General features: G+C 32.6%; 1 protein-coding gene across 4 annotated transcripts in view; it reads right to left on the reverse strand.

Annotated features, from left to right (window-relative positions):
* Window positions 1–24,049, reverse strand: part of SNX13 (sorting nexin 13) — a 122,966-nt gene that overhangs the window by 14,232 nt on the left and 84,685 nt on the right. For 3 of the 4 annotated variants that reach the window (XM_046669580.1, XM_046669578.1, XM_046669581.1), the window contains 6 exons: window positions 23,366–23,498; window positions 18,829–18,866; window positions 14,920–14,989; window positions 10,701–10,873; window positions 5,758–5,865; window positions 4,025–4,135 (listed from right to left, as the gene is read on the reverse strand). In XM_046669580.1, coding sequence (XP_046525536.1) covers window positions 4,025–4,135; window positions 5,758–5,865; window positions 10,701–10,873; window positions 14,920–14,989; window positions 18,829–18,866; window positions 23,366–23,498 — 633 coding nt within the window. The remainder of the gene's footprint in view (window positions 1–4,024; window positions 4,136–5,757; window positions 5,866–10,700; window positions 10,874–14,919; window positions 14,990–18,828; window positions 18,867–23,365; window positions 23,499–24,049) is intronic. The other variant, XM_046669579.1, reaches the window with a different exon arrangement.

Consider the following 24,049-nt stretch of genomic DNA (forward strand, 5'->3'; position numbering starts at 1 on the left):
TTTTCAAATTCTGAGGGTAAAGCCCAAGCATCTGTATTGTGGGTGGGGAAATGAGGGAGCCGGGGGGGGAATGGAAAAACCTCCATAGGTGATTCTGATGCCTATCTCTGAAGCAGAATTTTAGAAGCATAAAAGCAGAGTCCATCACTATATGATAACATTTCCAAAAACAGGATTTGTCTTAAAACAGAGGTTTGGGGAAAAAAAAGGAAAGAAAGAAACTTGCAAATTACCAAGCAGAAGAGTAAATTATGGATTGCCAGACACTTAAGTGTACACTTAACGTGATTTACACAGATGTTGTCTACTCATTCAATCATCACCTCAGTCGAGTTACTGGTTTTGGTAACAACACAAATAAAGGAATTTTAACTTAAATTTAGGTCCCTAACTATAGCTTAAAATACCTTCACACCATGATATAAAGCTGGATAGAAAGGTATGTGTGCATAGAGGAAGATTGCTTGTCAGTTACTCTTTCTTTCTACTACTCTCTTTCCAGGAATTAGCCCACAGATTTTTGCAAAGCTAGCCAAATTATGTGACCAAGTTAATGTGTTATAAAGTACTATTTCTCAAGCTCTGAATAGCCACTGATAAAATGTTTGCAGATGATTTTCCCTAATAGCTATTTAATTTCCAGTAGAATATACTTAAGAAAAAAATATTAAACTATAATTTAGCCAAAAAAGGAAAAGTAGTGGAAAACTCCTAATTCTTGACATGCATAAAAATTATTCTGACAATCTAAAAGAGATCAAGATGACCTTAATAATTACCAATATAATTCAAGAAAAAAGTATGTTACTGTGGATTTCCAGAAATGATTCAGAAAGATCTTTAGACTCCAGTAGTAAATTTTTAAAACACTGGATATAACTGTTTGGATATGTGTAAGTTACTGTTGGTTGGTAAAAAGAATTAGGTACATTTAATATAATGCTTTTTTATCTCAAAAACTGTTATCAATTTATTAGTTTACCTTACAATTGATGCAATCTTGAGAGAAACTAAAGTAAACATCAAAAAGATGGAATCACTGGAATGCATCTCTATTAACAATAAAACCATTTAGAGTTGGAATTTAAACTCAATCATTCCTATCATGAAATACAAAGATAAGACCACCACATTTTTCCCCCACCATCACCAGCTACATAACCTGGAACTTGTTATTAAAACAAAACATTCCACTTAGAAATGTTAACATCCTAGAGTAATCATATGAAGTTCTTATGCTTACAGTTGCTAATTCTTATTTTGTATCAATTCCTTCATCCTTTTTTTTTTATAAATTTTTTTTTTTAATTAATGTTATGATAGATTACAACCTTGTGAGATTTCAGTTGTACATTTTTGTTAGTCATGTTGTGGGTACACCACTTCCCCCTCTGTGCCCTCCCCCCACCCCCCCTTTTCTCTGGTAACCACCGATCACATCTCCTTATCACTATACTAATTTCCACCTATGAGTGGTGTCATATAGAGTTCGTCTTTCTCTGACTGGCTTATTTCGCTTAACATAATACCCTCGAGGTCCATCCACGTTGTTGTGAATGGGCCAATTTTGTCTTTTTTTATGGCTGAGTAGTATTCCATTGTGTATATATACCACATCTTCTTTATCCAATCATCAGTTTCTGGGCATGTAGGCTGGTTCCACGTCTTGGCTATTGTAAATAATGCTGCGATGAACACAGGGGTGCAACGGACTCTTGAGATTTCTGATATCAGGTTCTTAGGATAGATAGCCAGTAATGGGATGGCTGGGTCATAGGGTATTTCTATTTTTAACTTTTTGAGAAATCTCCATACTGTTTTCCATAGTGGCTGTACCAGTTTGCATTCCCACCAACAGTGTATGAGGGTTCCTTTTTCTCCACAACCTCTCCAACATTTGTCACTCTTGGTTTTGGATGTTTTTGCCAATCTAACAGGTGTAAGGTGATATCTTAGTGTAGTTTTGATTTGCATTTCCCTGATGATTAGCGATGATGAACATCTTTTCATGTGTCTATTGGCCATATTCATATCTTCTTTTGAGAAATGTCTGTTCATGTCCTCTGCCCATTTTTTGATCGGGTTGTTTGTTTTTTTGTTGTTAAGCAGTGTGAGTTCTTTGTATATTATGGAGATTAACCCTTTGTCGGATAAGTGGCTTGTAAATATTTTTTCCCAATTAGTGAGCTGTTTTTTTGTTTCAATCCTGTTTTCCCTTGCCTTGAAGAAGCTCTTTAGTCTGATGAAGTCCCATTTGTTTATTCTTTCTATTGTTTCCCTCAACTGAGGAGTTACAGTGTCCGAAAAGATTCTTTTGAAACTGATGTCAAAGAGTGTACTGCCTATATTCTCTTCCAAAAGACTTATTGTCTCAGGCCTATATTCTCTTCCAAAAGACTTATTGTCTCAGGCCTAATCTTTAGGTCTTTGATCCATTTTGAGTTTATTTTGGTGTGTGGTGAAAAAGAATGGTCAATTTTCAATCTTTTGCATGTGGCTGTCCAGTTTTCCCAGCACCATTTGTTGAAGAGACTTTCTTTTCTCCATTGTAGGCCCTCTGCTCCTTTGTCGAAGATTAGCTGTCCCTAGATGTGTGGTTTTATCTCTGGGCTTTCAATTCTGTTCCATTGATCTGTGGACCTGTTTTTGTACCAGTACCATGCTGTTTTGATCACTGTAGCTTTGTAGTATGTTTTGAAATCGGGGATTGTGATTCCGCCGGCTTTGTTTTTCTTGCTCAGGATTGCTTTAGCAATTCGCGGTCTTTTGTTGCCCCATATGAATTTTAGGATTGTTTGTTCAATTTCTGTGAAGAATGTTCTTGGGATTCTGATTGGGATAGCATCCTTCATCCTTTTTTTAAAAAGTTAGTCTTTTTAGGGAAGAGGAGTGGTGGGGAATCTTCTTTCTTTTTAATTTTCATTTTGAGATAATTACAGACTTTTAAAAGGTTGCAAAAATAATATACAGGGTTCCCACATACCCTTCACTCAGTTTGCCCAACTGCTGTTACTGCTCCTGTTACTACTGCTACTACCACTATGAGCCAGTATTTATTCAAAGGTTATGTAACACATAGCCAGGCACTGTTATACATAGATTATCTCATTTGATTCATGCAAAGCTCTAAAATGATGACTAACACCTTAAGTTCCTGAAGGATCAAAAAAGTAACATGTTGCAGGTCACAGCTAGTAAATGGCAGAGCAGGGATTTGAACAAAAGGCTGTCTGATTCCAAAGATTTTGTTTTCACCCATTTAATCCCGCTTAATCATTCTGTCTTAAACTAGCATCTTATTCCAAGTATAGGTCTTGTATCCCCCAAGGAATTTTAAATAATAAAGATTTCACTCAAGAGGCATTAATATTTTCAGGAACACATCCTATTTAACATTTTTTTTATCCTTACTCCAAGTAAAAGACACTTCCTTCCAGTAAGAAATAGTTCCTTCTCAAGCTAATGAAAAGCTTGTGACCTGTCTTAAGCAAAATTTTCTTATTGCATCATTTCAAGGTTTTTTTCTTTCTTTTAAGCTTCTGCTGGATTTTAATTTACATGTAAAGACAGGAGTTTATACTTGCTAGATATACCTATCAATAATAGCCTTGATAAAGCATAGAAGAGGGGCCAGCCTGATGGCGCAGCGGTTAAGTTCGCACATTCCGCTTCTCAGCGGCCCAGGGTTTGCTGGTTCGGATCCCGGGTGTGGACATGGCACAGCTTGGCACGCCATGCTGTGGCAGGCGTCCCACATATAAAGTAGAGGAAGATGGGCAAGCAAGTTAGCTCAGGGCCAGGCTTCCTCAGCAAAAAAAAGAGGAGGACTGGCAGTAGTTAGTTCAGGGCTAATCTTCCTCAAAAAAAGAAAAAAAAAAATGCATAGAAGATAAACATGCCAAGGAGCATTTAATAAAATTTTTTAGTTTTAAAACATACATACAAATATAAATTTATTTTCTTTTATTAACAACAAAGTATGAAAACAGATCTATCAAGAAAACCAATGCAATGGTCTACTTACCTTGCGAGCAAAATCCCCTTTCCCTTTACTGTAGGCTTTGTTTTCAAGGAAATCATACACATAGTGAGCCAAAGCTGGGGATGCTTTCATCATTTCAGGAGTTAACAGTAACTAAGAGGAAAAAAGGAGGTATCTTGCATTGATAGGGTACTGGAAATTAACTACTACTATAATTTTATAATTTCTGCTATAACTGCTAGAAAGTTAAGTATAGTAAACTATTTTAATTTTATATTTCAAAAACCAATTATACAGTTAAAAAAAGTCATCAACAATTCTACGACCATTAACAATTTAGTGTACCTTCTTCTCATCTGCTACTTTGACTTTGGGTGCATCTAATGTGAAAGTTGTCCAAATATCTTTACTATTCCACTTCAGGTTTTTAGCTTATACTAAGAAAATCCACCTTAGTAAACTGTTATGTCAGTCACATTCTAATTCTACAGTTTAATATTCATAGAATAATCCAAAGAAAAACTTTTAAGTGTTATAAAGAAGGCCCAAAAGAAAATACTGCTTTCATAGCTGTTAATGATATAACCTAACATTCTAGCTTACTTCCTTTAATGGAACATGTTTTGACATATTGAGTTCATTAGCTAATAACTATAAGCACAGCCTATTTAAAAGATACATTATGGCAACAAATTTGGAAAAAGATGGTTATTTTCTAAATCCTATAAATAACTGATTCAGATTTTAACACAACTGAATGTAGTACATTAAAAAAAAATGTTTGACAAGAGTCATATAAATGATATCAGACATGATATCTCACAGAAAAAGATATCAAACTTTTTCTGTAAAGGTCCAGATAGTAATTATTTTAGGTTTTGAGGTCCACAGAGTCTCTGCTGAAACTACTCAACTCTGCTGTGGTAGTGCAAAGGCAGTCACAGATAAGAGTAAACTAACAGGTGTCTGTGCTCCAATAAGACTCTTAATAAAACAAGTGGCGGGCTGGATTTGGTCTGGCAGGCTGTAATTTGCTGACCTCTCTTCTGGACAGTGGAAAGGGGAGCTAAATAATGGAACACTGTATACCTGGGCCAAAGCTTTGTCTAACAGATGAGAAAACTTCCTAAACTATTCAGTAGTATAAAAACTATAACGTGATATTATTATTACTATATCTGGCATCTGGGATCCAGGTCTAAAACAAAGTTATTTCCGGGAATCCGAACTGCTTATGCAATAAGTAACTTGTGAGACATGTTTTATTACTCCACGAGAGAAACCTACATGTTAGAAAACAGTCCCTCAGATCTATTCCTCTCTTGAATTTCCCTGTAATTTTGGAAGCCTTAGACTCACTCGGAAGCCTGGGAGGCATCTACACACATTATCTGAGAATAAAAATCTGCTAACTTTGGCTATATCATGAAGAGCAACTAACTACTGAAATGGAAACATTTAACTGTTTAGTCTACCATAAAACACCTAGATTTACAGTAATGTAGAATGGATATATATGTGCCTGTGTGGGTCTACTTATCTAAAATTGAAGAAGCAAAATCTCTAGTACTGAGTGTCCACAAAACTTCTAAGTTCATCAACAAACAGAAAAATAACATTTATAAATTACTGGGCAGTTTGCATGTCACATCACATGCTACTCAAAAGTAGTTGCTATCTCGCTATTATAGTAAAAACATTCTTTGATGGAGAGATCTGCTCTGTGTGCTATATTAAAATGAAACTTCTATGAATAATAATAAAAATGGACTTACTTGCAAATATGCATTTAGATCCTTTTTTCTCTTTTCTAAAAAATCTCTATCCATATTATTAAAAGTCTTTTTACCAGGAAGCTTCAATATGCTTGACAGATTTTCAAACTAGAAGACAAAATATATTCAATAATCTTAGTTCTTCACAAAAAGAGAAAAGCATTTTCCAAGTGACAATTTCTTTACATATCAAAAGCATCTTGAGCAGGTCATTTTGCAATATATTTTATTATATTAAGCAAAAATCAGAAAATAAAAAATATTGTCCAGATATGTCCAAACCACAGTTCTAATGTTATTTACTACAAAGAAGTATTTTCAAGTAAGAATGACAAATGCGGCTAAGTGAAGAAGACAGATGATGTCCACATGAGGTTTCATTTTAATACTCTAATTTTGAGATTACTCAAAATTTTCATAATAAAAGGTTTTAAAAAATATTTTCCTTAACAACCCTTTGGCTTTGGAATAAAGTATTAGCAAATAAACTTTTTTAATGATCAAAGTTATGAGTTCCTGGCTTATAAAAATTCATAAAGAAATATTTTTATATTGATTTCAAATCAATTAATCATTGTAACAGCTAATTATTATAAGCAGAAAAGGCAAATAAAAAGTATAGCTATATTACAACTCTGTATGTATACAATACTGATACTCTTCCCCACCAACCATATGAAAAATAAACTCATAGGTTACTAAGAAAAAAAACTAAGAGACATCGCTCGCATTTTATCTTCGTATAGCCACAAACCCAAAGTAAGCATACATACTATAAGTTTAGCATTTAACAACTTAACATTTGGGTACACCTTCAAAGGTCCAGATATGTAGTAATCTGCCGTGCCTTGTTAAGGTACACATTTTAACCATCCTACCTGCTAACACAGTGTAAGAGCAAAGTCATTTCGCTAGTGACTGTGCCTGGCCAACAGCCTAATATCTGAAACTTAAGCAGCCTCACTGCTTTTCCCACATGATACATATCCTGAAGTGAAACAAACTTTCTAAAACCATTCTTTGCTTAAAAACAACAGCAACAATATCATCTCTGTAAAGAAAACTCAGCCCTGGTGCAGAGACTAGAGAGGAGAAAACGAAAAGGTGTAGGAGAATTTTCATCTCCAAACTGTAAGATTCTGATTATTAAATGGAATGGCATATCAGATGGTTGCTTGGAGCTATAATGTGAACAAATTCACTGTATGTTATATCTGAAAAGTAAAAGCAGCTCTTTTGGCCCGAAGCAAGAAAAACAAAAAAGAAGAGAGGCAACTTACAGTGAAAATGTTATGCTGTAGTAATATTCACAAAACTGGTGGTTCACAAAAGTATTAGAAGGGGTCTTCATTGAATATCAAATGTTCAATGGAGGGTACGTGGTTTTAAGAATTAGCTTTTTTTTAAATCTCACCCTACATTAGTAAATTTACTTTTTCAAGATATTTAATTTCCTGGAATATTACTTATCTACATTATCTGAAACTATTAACTCCATTTTACAGAATGCATAGTTTACTCCAGCACTACCAATATGTTATATGCTGAACTGTATTCCCCCAAAATTCGTATGTTCAAGTGCTAACCTCCAGTACTTCAGAATGTGACTGTATATGGAGATAGAGCCTTAATAGAGGTGGCTAAATTAAAACGAAGCCCTTAGGGTGAGCCCTAATCTGACTGGTGTCTTCACAAGAAGAGGAAATTTGGACATGCAAAGAGACACTAGGGATGCAAGCACACAAAGAAAAAGCCATGTGAGGCCAAACAAGAAGGGTGGCCGTGTGAAAGCAAAGGAGAGCTATCTCCGGAGAAATCAAACTTGCCAACACCTCTATCTTGGACTTCTGGCTTCCAGAACTGTGAGAAAATAAATTTCTGTTGTTTAAGCCACCTACTCTGTGGTATTTTGTTATGGCAGCCCTAGCAAACTAATACCCCAAGGGAATATAGTATCCAGCAAAACATACCTTTATTTCAGAACCTTTAAAATACTGAAACATTAATAAAAAGTTAAATGTCACAATTAACAGTTATTTTCTTAAAGCCTAAATGATCAAACTCTTTAAATTATCTGTTTGAAACAGAAGCATATATGACTAATAGTTTTCTCAAATGCTATTATAAAAGTAAGAAAAAAATGGGGAAGTTTTATATTCTATATTAACTCATTATAAGCTTGGTATTTAAAAGATTATCTACAAGTTTAAGTAAAAGATAGCCCATTCTCTGACAAGTAATATAATTCCCTCTGCCGAAAGTTGATTAAAATATTTTTTTTACATAAAGATTGGCATCTGAGCTAACAACTGTTGCCAATCTTTTTTTTTTCCTTTCTGCTTTTTCCTTCCCAAATCCCCCCAGTACATAGCTGTATATTTTAGTTGTGGGTCCCTCTAGTTACGGCTAAAATATTTTTAAAAGACATGTAAAAGAAATGAGAAATTTGCCTAAAGAACTCACACAAATTAAAACAAAGAGTATTTCAATGTTCACAAAGAACTTAAATATTATACATAAATTATAGACATTGCAAAATCAAAGATTTATCTTTCCACATGGAATATGTCAGGCTTAGATTCCTAACACACTACTGGAAAATTTAAAAAGCACGCTTGAAATTTTTATATTAGAAGGATTCAAAATTTGTTTATATCCAGGTACATAAATACTTTTACTCGGTTACCTTAATGTATATTTAGCATCTTTTAAATCACTAGTATCTTATCTATACTTATATTCAGTTCGCCCAATAAAATAGAAATGCACAGTATCTAGCAGAATGTAAGCTCCGAGAGGCAAGGACTTGGTCTGTCTTGTTTACTGTTACACTCCTAGCACTGAGAACAGTGCCAGCCACACAAGAAAAACTCAATAAATATTTGTTGAATAAATGAATGTGTAGTTCAGGTCATTTGTAAAATAATATGACACATTTTAATTATTTTCTTTTAATTTTATAAATGCTTATCTATAAAACATCAAATTAGACTATTAAAAAATCTTTAAAGAAAATTAATGATAGTTCATATATTTAGACTAGAAACAAGGTTACATCACAAAGTTAAGTAAACAAAATAAAATGTTTTAAAACAACTTTAATACTTTAAGAACACTATGAAGTTAAAATTTACTTGTGTCAACAGGTTGTACTATTATCAACTGGTGAATTACAAGTCACTGCATTTTTCTTCCACTATTTTACAGGGGATTTGAGTTTAAAAAATATAGATAGGGCAGAGCTATAAGGCAAACATCCTGAGTCTTATTTACAAATGCTTAGTGTTTTGCTTAAACCTAAATTTTCAATTACAAGCTTAGTTTTTAATTTCTTAAGCTCTGTGAGCAATCTAAATACTTAAGTAACCACACGCTACTGTGACTTTATAGGAAACACAAAGTCAAAACACATTCACTTCACCTGCACTGAGCACTTTCAAAAATGAAGTGTGCTTTATCAATTTCATTTACTTTTGGTGCTGTGTTGAAAAGGGAAATTTCTGTATGGACTGCTCTACTAATCAAGTTTTTGAAACGTGTGTTCTTCACTTATATTTGTCAATACAGAAACATAATATTTACAGTCCGAGCCTAGAACATTTAAATTAGGCAATGATTATTCCTCTTAATAGCAGAAAGAAAATTATAATTATTCACACAAAGAAAGTTTTGTATTATACCAAATTCCTATTAATTTTCAAGTAAATAAAACTACTCTCAGCAATTCAAATTATCTTAAAATTTGTCATGTTTGGTTAAAGTGTGAGGATGGGAAGAAGAGATATATGAGCTATGCAATTTTAAAACAATATCAAACAGGTAATATTTGAAAAAGTAAGGCAATTATTTCTTCAATGTGGGGCAGAAAATTCTTTCATCTCTGCAAACAAATCAACTAAAAATGAAGAAAAGAGCTATTCTACAACAAAAACAGAAAAACAGGTATGTCCCAAGTTATTAATTTCCTTATAAACAGAATTCAAAATAGTCCTTTTAATATGGGCTTCTAGAGTCACCATTAACCTGCTTTTAATCACTTTTAAAATATTACTAGTTTACCTCACTCTGTTAGCAAAATATTTTAATGAAATTATCATGGTGCCAACCATATTTTTTCCACTATCTTAACTGAAAAAGATATTTTCTGAATACTAAAGTAGTACAATGTCATTTCAAAGCTTTAGTCCATCCAATCAAATATCACTATTAATTATTATTTTTATTGGTTTACTACCAGTTGTACATTTAAAAACTGGGAATGAAATCAAAGACTCAAAGTAAATTTCATATATCACCTATTCCAATTCATCTGGTGATGGTTTATTTTTTTCTAAGAAGAAGAAAAAATATTTAATAAAAAGTAGAACAGAGAAATAATTTGTTTACATTTGTCATCTTTGACTTTTTATACTTCTGCATAACAAGAGGGTTGTATTTAGTAAGAATTAAAAACAGTATTTGGTTAATGTGAACTTTAATTTAGGTTTTGGTTCTTAAAATAACGAATCAAGGATTTAAACGTTGCAATGTTGGATAAGGATGTCATTTAAAATAACTATAGATCTGAATTATGCTGCCAAAAGCAAAAGCACAAACTATGCTCCGGTCATCCCACTTCCTATTTCAAACCAAACCCAAACACCTCTGCAAAACACAAGGTACACATAAACACAACTCTTAAAATCACAAATATATACTCATTTTAACTTTCTGAGGTATACCACTGATATTTTGTCACTAGTCCACAATGGTTAGACTGGCTGAAATTTGATTTATTGGTTAAATGCTCAAAATGATTCTAACATTTATGCTGTGTATACAAAATTCTTACCTTATTTTCTTTCATTAGCTTTGGTCAACACTTAGCATCCTCAAAACTATTCAGAATCAAACATCGAATCAGGAAACAATGTAAAGTACACAAACTTTAAAAACCTTATTACCTGTTCAGTGATTCTCATGTGGAAGTCATGGAAGTCACTATAACGACGATAGGTTTTCCACATCTCCTCACTGTTTAGATTGCGCCGGTGTACAGTGATGGCATATAGTGCATATGTCTTGCCATGATCATTACAAACGCCTGCCACGGCATATGGGTCATAGTCAGCATATACTAGTCATTTAAAACAAAATGAAGAGGAACAAAAGACACAAAAAGGAGGAAGATGAAGAACAAAAACAAACAAAAAGGATGACACGAAATGAAGAAGAATCTGAAATGACAGACTGAGACAAAAGGATGTCACCAAAGGATAAAACAGATTCTCATCCTCTGTACTCACATCTACAAGGTGTTCCATATGATGGCTACATTACATAATAAACTACAAGTTTATGATGACACTACCAACCACACAGTGATGTCTACTTTGGACTCTCTTCCCAGAACCACCTCACAGCACATAGCATGTGAATCTCTTAAATTTAATACAGGAAAAATAACAAAAACTAAGTAATAACCTTTTGTACTAGCCTTCACTATTCAGTTTCATTTCAATTAAAATCTCTTCAACTAAATAGAAAGCAAAAGCCACGCAATAAGATTTATCTACTCTTTTGGCAAGTCTCTTTCTCACTTATAATATTCAACAATTTACAAGTGTAGTTTATTCTGGAGATTTTTTTTAAAAGGCATTTTCCTACAGATCTGCCACTAAGCATCCAAGTCAGGTAGTCTCTAAAATCAAAACCTGTTCCCGTTTTGTACTAATCTGAAGTAAAAAGATGCACTTTGAATCACTTTCTTTGTCTTTCCTATTTGTCGTCTTCTTATCTCTGTATTATATTCTATTCTTAGGTCTCCAAAAGTTTACTGAGTCTACACTCATCTGTATTCGGTCTATTTCTTAATCCATTCACTGACCTCAATTTCAATCACTACATTTTTTAATTTCTATAATTTTATTTGGTTGTTTTTCATAGTGTTGTATTCTTGCCTTAGGTTTTTATCTCTAAATATCCTTAACATACTCTCATATTCTCCACACAATCACTTGAGGATGGCCGAATCTAGACATATCCATGTTGGGATATAAGATAGGCTTTCAATTTCTTGTGGGTGATAACTATCATTTCCAGCCATGATCTTCACATTCTTTGTTCTTTCCCCTAACAGCAGGCTAAGTTTTTCTAGTTCCTTTTTCACATCAAGCCACCCTTTGTGACTCTGGGCTTTATGCAAAGGACTAGATTCCAGATTCCCATGGCTTTAGCCCATCCAGCCTCTTCTAAACTTGAGGGCAAGAAAATGCTGTCAATATCAAGACAGCTATCTTCATGCTTCTAAGAGCTCCTTGGCTTCAACTGTTTGTTCACTTCCCTAAATTTGTTTTTCCTCATGGTCTATAGCACCTGTAGATTTTCCCCTTGGCTATTTTTATTTTATTGTTTTCAGCCTTTCTATGAGTGGGATGAAGGATTCCCCATAGCAGTTTATACTACCATATTGACCAGAAGTATAAACTGCTCTCCTAATAAACAGATTACATTGATCCATAATTATGAAAAAGAAGTGGCCAAGTTTTGGATCTGACTAAATATTTTGTATTTTGTATATAATTAAGCACATAGGGTCTTAGTAGTAGTTTCTTAGTAATTTATTTTAATCACAAAAGCTAGAATCTATATGGGCAAATGTAGTTGTACAGAAACCTCTCTTGGACTTTCATCAAAATTTTTCTAAGATTTGTACTTTCTACTGAAAACTGCCCTTCATTCCCTTTCCGTCTAATATCAGTGTTCCTCATTTGACAAAAGATAAGACTAAGGACAGCCTTTGGTCATCTTGTTCTCAGAGGCTTTAACTATAGGTAACACTATTATTCACCGTTGACCTCTTCTAAGCATCCTTCTCTCAGAGACTTAGCAGAGTAAACTGCACAACACTTTTTCATCACATTAGAGAAACACCACGACTCAAGTGAGTTAGCATGGCAACAAGGGAATGGCTTTATCTGTGGAGTTCAAGATAGATTTGCGAAAGAAAAATAGAAAGCAGAAGCCAATTAGGCAGCAAACCACAACCGAACTGGAAGTTAACAAGAGTAATGAGACTAGCAAGGAGTAGAAAAAGAAAGAAGAGAGGAATATAAGAAAGCATTATAAAAAAGAATAACCAGATTTGTCACAAATTGATAGGCAGGAGAGATCACGACCACGGTGCATGCACAATGGGAAGAATAATGAGGTTGTTATAAGAGAAGTACAGAAAACTGAAAGGTAATTTGATTTTAAAAGAAGATAATGAGGTTACATATATTGATTTTGAGATGATGGTAAGATATTATAACAGAAACAGTAGGTTTTGTTTTCATTAGGAGAATGTTACTCATAGCAGGTGATGTGCAAACTATTTGTTACTAATCCATAACCAGATAAGGAACTAGGATCAAAATATAAATCAATCTCATCACTAAGCATGCACATTGTATAATTTAGCCAATATTTTTTAAAGCAAGATTCCTCAATGAAGCGGTACACTCTAGTCCACGGACCCCTCCTTGAGTAGCACTGCACTAGACTCTAAGTTCTACTTCCTGTAACAAAGATGTTAAAGGCACAGGATCTAGACTCAAAGACACTATGGAGTCCAATTGGTAAAATAACTATTTATTGAACAAATACTAATATATAATGCCCACCATGTAATTACTAATGTAATTAATTAGTCTATAACAACTTTATGAGGTATTATCATTATTATCTCATTTTACAGATGAGGGAACTGAGGTATAGAGAAATTAAGGAATGTACTCAAGTTTACCCACCTATTATGTGTCAGAGCTGAGGTTTGAATTCAAGCAATATGGACAAAAAGTTGTGCTCTTAGCCACTACACTAGGCTGCCTCTTTAGTATTTATGAAAGGTTTGTCTAACAGAAATAACTTATTAAAAATGCTTACCATACTACTTCCATGCATTTTAAGAAGCTAAAAAATATTTATTGAATAAACGGACAAAGCAGCTAGAAAATCAGAACCCCCAGAGAAGAGAAAGATCCACATAAGAAATACAGACATGAGTGTCTTCCTCTAGACATAAAAATTTAAGATCTTCAATAAAGAAATAAAAAGACAAACACTAAACATATGCACTTTAACAAAGGCTTTCACATTTGGAAGACAAGCCAACAAAGAAAATAGAGATTTTTAAAAGAATTTAAAAATTTTAAGAAAGGAAAAAATAAGACAACTGTATCAAAAGCTAGACAGAAAAGCAACAAGACCTCTGGTTTTACTGACAAGGGTGTTATCTAATGAGCTTTAAGAAAGGAGTAACTTATGCATCATCTATTTGTAAAAGATAAAGGAACAATTGAGACAGTAATTAACATAACTTATTCTAGAAATTTAGCAGAGGACAGAATGCAAAATGAGACTCCAGCTCCAGTGTGAAGCAAAAGAAAACAGAGATCTTAGGAAAAAGCAGATGCAAATTATCTTTTAAATTACACTTATACTGTAAAATCTCTTTTCAGTATTTAAAATGTAAACATGAAATTGAACTGAGGTATACCTCAGTATGTTTATACTTCAGTATGTTATCTAACAAACACACTCCCATTTTGTAGGAATAGTGAGAGGCTAGATAAGAAAATCAATGTCTACTATTCACTGGCATTATCTAATAACCCAATAGCAACAATGGAAATTTTTTTTTCTTAGTTTACTAACTATTTTGCATGTATGCTGATTGAGTCACAAAATCTTAGAGGTTTCTCGCCTCATCCAAGCATTTCTTGAAATTCTGTAAACTCTCATACCCAAAAGCTTCATTTACTCAATTATCTACTCTGCCTTTGCATGAATGAAAAAAAATGAACTAAAATCTGCCCTAAAATGATTTAATAAGAATTATGAAGACAATTATCAGCTAGACACAAACAAAAAGAGGAAAAGATCGGTTTCAGAGTTTATTAGCACTGACAATACGCTTAGAATTTAAGCTTTTCCAAATGTTAACAGTGACAACCCTTCAAATACCATATACATAAGTAAATAAACATCATAGAATTTAATGAAGAACATGCTGCAGAAAATAAAGTAACTTAAAAATATGACTACTGAAAAGAAAAATGGAGTGTAAAAATAAATGTGAAAATAATGTAGGGATAATAATAATCAGTTTTTAAACAACAATTAAACCACAAAGACTCTTACCAGTATCTGAAATGTAAGCATGAAGTTGTACCAAGTCATCAGAAGATACACTTGAAAGGTCATCTAAAGACTAGGGGGAAAAAAAAATCAAGAAACAAAATTTTTAAATTTTATAGAAAAAAAGTGTTAAAGACTTCTACATCATGTATGCATTACTCATCTTTGCCTCATGTAAGCTTTATATTATTTGTATCCTCCCCTCCAACAATAATCCTCTTTATTTATACTAACAGAAGAGAGAAATGCCAAGATTAAGAAATTATAAATCAAAGTAATTTAGAAACCAACTTAATACATCATATTATTTCTTCCCTCATTGCTTGGCCATATATTATAATGTGCTATTTCTCAATTATATTCAATACATGGCAAGAAAAAAATGTGAATAAAAATTCTTAACATTTCAATATTTTTATAGTTGAAATACACTAGAGCCAACTTTGTAATCCTTAACTTAACACTTTGGTTAAATTAGAAATAATTTCAGTTAATTTAGATTCCTTATTATAAAATGAAAACAATAATAGTACCTACATCATAGGGTTATGTGAGGATTAAACGAGAAGACATGTAAAACATTTAGAAGGCTGTCTAACACAAAAAATATTAGCTATTACTATGATTACTTATTAAATAAACTGAGTCTGTAGCCTGACAGATTTTAAATAATTAATTTTCAAAAATCATTCCACAAACAAAAATTATTACTGATTGACCTGGAATGAAACTTTTATAACTAGCCTCACATGAGCTTTCCTGGTGTGAACGTTTCACGTGTCTTGTCACATTCATTGCTGGGGGAATTAAGCTTGTGCTATGTAACTACTATGGGAGAGGATTCTTGGAAACTTGTGCATGGTTTCCTCCGGACTTTGCCCCATGCACCTTTTCCTTTTGCTGATTTTGCTTTTCGTCCTTTCTCTATATAAATCCTAGCCATGAGTATGACTGCTGAGGCCTATGAGTCTTCTTAGTAAATCATTGAACATAGGAGTGGTCTTGGGGAGCTCTGACACCCAGACATTATATGATTCAGACATATTTTACACTTTAAAAACCATAGGATCTGAATGAACTTTGGAGTCCCAATTATTGCTAAAAGAGTCATCTAAATGACTTAGGTGTAGCCATATATATGACATAAAGTCATTTAAATTAAGGCTACTGCATTCCAAGAAGAAAGCCTAAAGGGTATCTACTAAAGACTGATCATTAAGAGAAGCAAAATGTGATAATTCCATACAGATCATTCCCGGGTCAAATCAAGTGGGAGAATCATTAAATTAAATTAGGCCTAGAACAGGCTTCACTACCAATACCATAAGAGACTTTAGCCATATCAATTAGTCTTTCTCATATCTCAGTTTTCCCAATGGTCATAATGGCGTAGTATCTGCTCTACAACTCTGTCAGGATATAAATGTGAATGAAAATACTTTGAAAAGAAACAGAATGCACTTATTTTTAAGTGCTCATGTGACCTATAATAAAACACTTTGATAGAAACAGCACAATCTTTGCTTTGTTTTTATGTGAAAGACAGAAATCTCAGAGGAAATGGTTTATTCTACAAAATTTAGAATGTTATTTACTGTGATCTTCTTCCCATTACAAGCTAGCACAGGGAACATAAAACAATTAACTTTTCAAAAAAGCATTATTATTATTAGTAGTAGCAGTAACCTTCCCTTATAGGTAACATTTAAAAAGCTAAATACTACTTATTATTTTAAACACATTAGCATCTTATACTATGCAACTCAGAAGTTGTTAGACAATGCTGAATATAAATGTCTTTTTAGCACATTTAAAGCATACAATTAACATTATTCTCATTAAATATGATGGGAAAATCTGACGAAATGTCTCACAGTTATTATGCACAGTAAATAGCAAGTACACTATATAAAGTTACAATTGGTGAAATAATGTTAACTACAGAAATTTACTCTGATTTAGAACTATAAATATTGATTAGTAAAAGAAAACTGTGATTTCAAAACAAGTGCATTAATGTTGTCCTGAAATAAAATATAGTTTGTAAAGTAGTCCTGTAGCTTGATTCTGAACTCCTTGCAAAAAAAGTGTTTTTAACAACATTATGCTAAGACAAAAAACGAACATTCAACTTAATTGTGATAACTCAGCAAACACAACTACAGTAGCAATGCTAGAAACGCTTATAATTTACCTGTCGATCTCAATTGCAAAATAAGTAAAATTCCATACATTAAATATTCACTTTGCTTAGTATATTGGAATAAACTATCATGACCTCATTTATAACCTTAAACTATTTTAAAAATCCAGCTACCCACTAAAATTTGTCTCTGTATTCAAAAAAAATCCAAAGACTGCCTACTTAAAACCCTGAATTTAACTGATTTATGTGAAGAACAAAATACTGCAAGTCACTGACCTCAATGTGACCTTTTTCAATCCAGAGACTGTTCTGGTTTGTATCATTATGTGACAAAAGGGATCTCTCTTATTTGAAAAAGCATTTATTCCAGATATGAAATAAAGAAAAAAATTTATTTTTTACTAGTGTTCAAACACGTGTACAAGCACTACAAATGTGAACACTAGAAAATTTCAAACCAAGGAAAAGTATCATCAAATGATTTAGGAAAACATAAATGTTACAAAATATCTGACATAATACTATGACTGGCTTTAATGTTTTGTTAAAGGTTATACTTTGTACAGTAATAGAACATTTACTCAATAAGGTTATTTTAGAAATAAGTGTAATAACATAGAAGACAACACACAAGGTAACGGACCTCCAAACCACTTAGCTATTTCAAAAAGTCTGAAAGAAAAAGTAATGTAGTAATGTAATCCAGAAGGAATCTGGACCGAAACTTTCATAGAACCCTAATATTTCTTCCCAGCAGCATTTTATGAAATAAGTTATTCAATGGCAAGAACAGATATATAAAAGAACTGAAATGTTCATTATTTCACACTTCTCCTTGAATATATGAAATACGAATGATAGCTTATATGCTAAAAACCTATGTCATTGTCAACATGGATGGACCTTCAGGGTACTATACTAAGTGATATAAGTCAGAGGGAGAAAGTCAAACACCGTATGATCTCACTCATAAGTAGAAAATAAAAATGACAAACACACACATAGCAACAGAGATTGGATTAGTGGTAACCAGAGGGGAAGAGGGGAGGGAGGAAGGCAAAAGGGGTAATTAGGTACATGTGTGTGGTGATGGATTGTAATTAGCCTTTGGGTGGTGAACATGATGTAATCTACACAGAATTCAAAATATACTACAATGTACACCTGAAATTTATATAATGTTATAAACCAATGTTAGTGCAATAAAAAAAAAACTTTGTCATTCTTAAGTTTATAACCATAGGATATAGTTGCTTAATTCACTGTAAAATTCTCTAAGCTTAAAAAAATGTTTTTTATAACCACCTGAATGTGTTATAGTGTAGACTTTAAGAAACATCTAGAAGTTTTCAGATATCTCAATTTTATATTTCTTTTCTAAATACAAGAGAAGAAAAAACTAATTCCAATGTAAACATTTAAGTTACAAATTTACTGCCTATCATAGCACTAACCAGAGTCATTTTAAAATACTAAATATTGGGATTGCAATAATAAAATCAATTTTTTAATCAAATGCAACAGAATTACGCAGGTGTGACCTAAGCCCATTTTTAAAAATGAAAGTAAGTTTCATTTTTAAATTCTAATTCACAGTTGCCTTATATGTGAATTTAACATTTCTTTAAGAGCATAATAACTTCTTATGATACTAAAGGATGATTTAGGGGCTTCTAATATAGCATTTATTTACATATATTAAGGCCCACCTTTTCATGTTATTTTCAAGCCACTTTAATAATTACAGTACCCATAACAGTACTTACCAAATTTATGCTTCCTGTAGGAGAACCATTAAAAGATTCTGTAGGAGAAGAAATTCAACTTAGTAATAGTAAAAAACTTCTGAAACAGTTGCTTTATCTAAGGTTCAAACATCAAGAATGAAAGTCACATGAGCCAAGACATAACAAAACAGTATAGAAAATTGTGGTACATTACTTCCAAATACCTGTTCCCTTAAGCCCCATGGTTTTCCAAGCCAGGTATTTTAGTGAAAATATGTATGTACCTAAGTTGCCCTCCCCTGCAAAAAAGGGCATTCATGTACAGGAGAGCAATTATTAAATATTTTATCCTTACAGTATCATATTAAGTTCCCTAACACAATGGAAACATGAGAACAACACTGCACAGTGAAGTCTGTTAGGAAATGTTAGAGGTACTTTGTTATTTCTGTCTCACTGGATTAAGAAATGTTACAAATAAAACTATACTTTAGTGTGAAGGATAAATAGAGTGATTTTTAATATATCTATTAAAGTCCACTTATTCTCAGCAGATTTGGCTCAAAGACATTGGAAGTGTAGATTCTTGAATCAATATATAACTAATAGAACAAAAGATATGTAAAACTCAATATGCAATGCCATTTAATTAAAAAGCAACTAAAAATTATTTTTAAAAAGTAATGTTAGAAAGTCAATTATACATTATTAAAATTAATGTATTTTCCCTCAGGATTTTATTCTATATCTGAGCAAATTAAGGTACCAATTAAGATGCTCCTCTGTTAAAAACACAAATAAATATATGGTGAAGCAATATTCATATACAAATTAAAGTTAATGTATGGTTTCTAGCACTTAAGAGATTATTTATGAATCTGGATCTCTAAATGGGTCTTCAAAGCAAATTTCTACTTCTTTTACAAAAAGGTAGCTGGTGTTGCTTTCCAACTTTAATAAGTCTAAATGCCGGAGAACACTTCTTGGTTCCTCAGACCTTTAGTTTCAAAAGGTAAACAGGAATTTCCTCCTAAGATTACCCCTTGGTTAACAGCAAGGCGATAATTAAAATGAGTAAACAAATAGTTCTTATCCTCCTTATTCAATTATATGCCTCATACCTCCTTCTGTGATCTACCACCTCTTAAATCTTCCCACCAAAGACAGGTTAAAAGAGAAATCAAAAGCAAAACAAGGCATAGTTTACTTTCTTGATTAACAATAAGATCCAGAAATATAGTCTAAAATCAATCTAGGTCCACATTTAATCAAGAATTTGATAAATGCCTATAAACATTAGAGAATAAAAGAAAGTATTGTTTGACCTGGTGAGAAAAATAATGTGGTTGAAATTAACATTTAAAACAGAAAGCATAATTTAAATATTTTTTAAAAGACTATGACACCAAGTTTTTAATAAAGGAGAAAACATCTGCTTTTAAAATAATTTAAAGTTGAACTCAACTAAAGAAAGCAATCACAAATAAAGAGAGAGAGAGGGAAGAAAGGGAAAAAAGGGAGGAGAGGAGAGAGAGCAGAGAGAGCATGCATAAGCAAGCCATCCACTACCTACCTACCTGCTGAAGTTTGGTTAAATAGGGAATAAAATTTCTTCCCCAGCAAAGAAAAATCACAGAGGATACTAGCACACATACGACTTGACCCATTAATTTTAGGCTCAACTGTACCCTCTATTTTTTAAAAATCAGATGCACATTAAACACAGGATTAGACAATTATTTCAAAATGTCTAAAAAGTAGCCAAAATCTCACATCTAAAAAAATACACAATGTCAAGAAGCTTAATTTTAAAACTAAGAAAACAAATTTATAACAAAAAATGTGGGGAAGGCCTATTTGTGATTAAACAATCTTATAAAGACAAGAAAATCATAAGCATTACTATTTGAAAAAGTTGCAGTGATTGCCTAAAACCTAAACACTAACAAAGACAATAAACCTACTCGCTATTTTTAATAACAATATTTCATATTATACCCATCATTCCACATACTTTTCTCAACTGATTTAGGATTAGGCAATTTTTTAGTTATAGAATGTACAGAAGCTCATCAATTAAGACAAAGAATGTTAAAAAGCAATGTCCTGGAGAGACAAGAGATACATATGTAGGTAATTCAAAACTACAGTCAACAATTCCAATGTGAGGGATTACTCAATGACTGATATAAAAGAGAAGTACATTTACTTCAGATCAAACAAGTTGCAGAAAGAAATTTCTTTAATCGACTTACGTTTTAAGTAAGTGTGAGGTTTTTGGGAGTTTGAGATGACATAAATAATTTGCTTCCCTTAGTTGCATACAAGAAGACAGACTGGCCAGAAAGATGCGAATGGAAGCTAAAGGTCAATTTAGAAGACCCTGGAAGAGCTCTTACACTATAGTGTCAAAAACACTCCCAGAGAATATATTGCTATCATCATTTTAAATTACATATTACTTATAAACTCATACAACTAGCAGATTATGATTCAATTTACCTTCTTTCATTCCAGGCCATATAGCAAATCCATTTCATAATACTAAGAAATTTCTAAAGCAGTTAAACTAAAATAAATAAGAACACTTATAATAGTCCTTTCTAGAAACAGAGTTGCTACTACAAATTTCATAGCAGCTCTGTAAAAAATGTTTCAAAAGAGACAGTAAATACAGATATACTATATAATGAACTTGATGTACACTGAGTTTTACTATTCAGCTCTCATAGAAGCACTCTTTAAAAAAGTTCCTTAACTATGCAATCAAATCCAGCTAATAGAATATCATTCCAATTTTACAAATAAATAAACCAGAAAGAGTATTAATTTAAAAACCCAAGATATTAGATCAACAATCAATATAAAAGTTACTAAAACTCAAAAGCAAACTTCTGTAACCAGAATGCTTAGATTATTTAAAAAAAAGTAAAATCTCACTAATGTCAACTAGGGAGTAGGGAAGAGGGGGAAGAGAAGAGGGGAGGCATGGATGCTTCCATAATAGAGGACCTTTTTAAAGCAGTGCTATCTAATAGATCTATTATATCTCCAACCCCAAGAGGTCCTGTCCATAAAACCGAAGTAAACCTAAAAGCATAAGTAAATGATTATAATTAAAACACTCTCTTAAAATAATTACTGAGTCAGGGGGCCGGCCCGGTGGCACAGCGGTTAAGTTTGCACGTTCCGCTTCAGCGCCCGGGGTTCACCAGTTCGTATCCCTGGTGCAGACACGGCACTGCTTGGGAAAAGCCATGCTGTGGTAGGTGTCCCACGTATAAAATAGAGGAAGACTGGCAGTAGTTAGCTCAGGGCTAATCTTCCTCAAAAAAATAAGTAAATAAATAAATAAAAATAAAAAATAATTACAGAGTCAAATCTTCCTGTATACTTTTTATTTATATTGCTTATTTGCTTGGTAGAATACAGCAGAAAGTGCACCAAACTCTAGACATTTAATTAGAGTTTAATAAGTACTTCTAAATTGGATCACAAGTTAAATGGTCACTGGGCCTAAGAATCTGGAGACTTCAAATAACTGATTATTTATTACTAATTAAAAACTGATACTTGTGCTCTAGTTTATAAATCATTTTCATATACATAATTCCATTTAAATCTGACAATAACTCTGAGGCAAGATATTATCATGAGAAGAATATTATCCCAGATTTACAAATGAAAAAGATAAGGCTTAAAAAAATTAAGTGTTTGGCCAACATCACACAGATAATAAGTAGTAGAACGGGAGTAAAATCTAAATACTCTGACACTTAAAGTCTGCTTTTTTCACTATACCATGCTAACAGTACTCTCATTTGAAAAAAACAAAAGATTGCAATAAATGCTTCTTATAGCTTCTTCCAACTTACACTGTGTGGCATGTGGAAAAGAGTATAATTAAAAAGAGAAAAAACTACACTTTCTTTAATACTGCTTTATAAAAAGCATTATAAAACATTATAAAAAGTTTATGGTACAGTCTCAGAATCATTTTTTGATTCAATTGAGATAACAATTACTTGTTATCTCATTTAATCTCAATAATCCCATTGTTAGTCATGAGCATTATCACTTACTAGCAAAAGGGAAATTACCATAGAAATATTTGGATGACACAACTCAAACAAACATTCTTTAAGAATTCAAGGGGCCAGCCCTTGTGACCTAGTGGTTAAGTTTGGCGCATGCTGCTTTGGAGGCCCAAGTTGGGTTCCCAGGCACGAACCTACACCACTTGTCCATTAGTGGCCATGCTGTGGTGGTGGTTCATATAAAAAAGAAAAAAGAGGAAGATTGTCAGTGGATGTTAGCTCAGGGTAAATCTTCCTCAGCAAAAAAAAAAGGTAAGGATTCTATATTTACATTCTAATCTGTTACTAAATTTTCAACATTGTAATTTAGTATACTAACTAAACTTTGTCCTACATTTATAGATTTTTAAATACATTACAATTTATATTTGAGCTTCAAGAACATTTTTATCTTATTTAAAAGGTCATTATTTTGGTAAGCAGAATATATATATATATATACACACACACACATAAATGTACAATGTCTGGCACCTTACCTCCATCACCATCATCTGATCCTCTGAAACTAGGATCTTTTAACATGTCCAGCTCAGCTAACATGCGCACATAAAGTGCATTCTGTCTGAAGGAAGGATAAAATCTTTCATCTCGTAGCATCAATTCATATACCTTATTGAAATAAATCAAGATATTCAATCATTAATACAGATAATGTACTAATTTTCACTAATAAGATTTCACCAAAAACTAGATTGAGATCTTCTATAATAAATCATAGGCTCCATATTTATAAGATGTCAGCAATAAGACTATATTACAACTAATGATTTCCTCTGGTCCCTCTACCACCTAAATTGCACTGAAAAGGGTCCTAGTGCAACAAGAGTCACATGAGAGCAGGTTATATACAATGCTCTAGGAGGCAGTGTTCTTTAAAAACAAGTCCACATACAGGCTCAAGGCACATATTTAAATAAATTTGAGTCATATTATTTATACATCATCAATTCATGAAATTCTAAAACTATATATCTGGCTCTTCAGTCAGATTCAAATTAAAAAAAGCAACATAAGAATTTTCCTCATTTGTCAATTAAATAAGCAAATAAAAAACACTGGCCTACCTTTTTTGTAACTGAGAAGTATTATACTATAACTAATCTTTTTAGTTACCACTCTAATTTTATGTTTCAATAACCTTTTTAAAAATGAACTACATG

This window comes from Equus quagga, chromosome 8, assembly GCF_021613505.1.
Source record: "Equus quagga isolate Etosha38 chromosome 8, UCLA_HA_Equagga_1.0, whole genome shotgun sequence".
Lineage (NCBI taxonomy): Eukaryota > Metazoa > Chordata > Mammalia > Perissodactyla > Equidae > Equus > Equus quagga.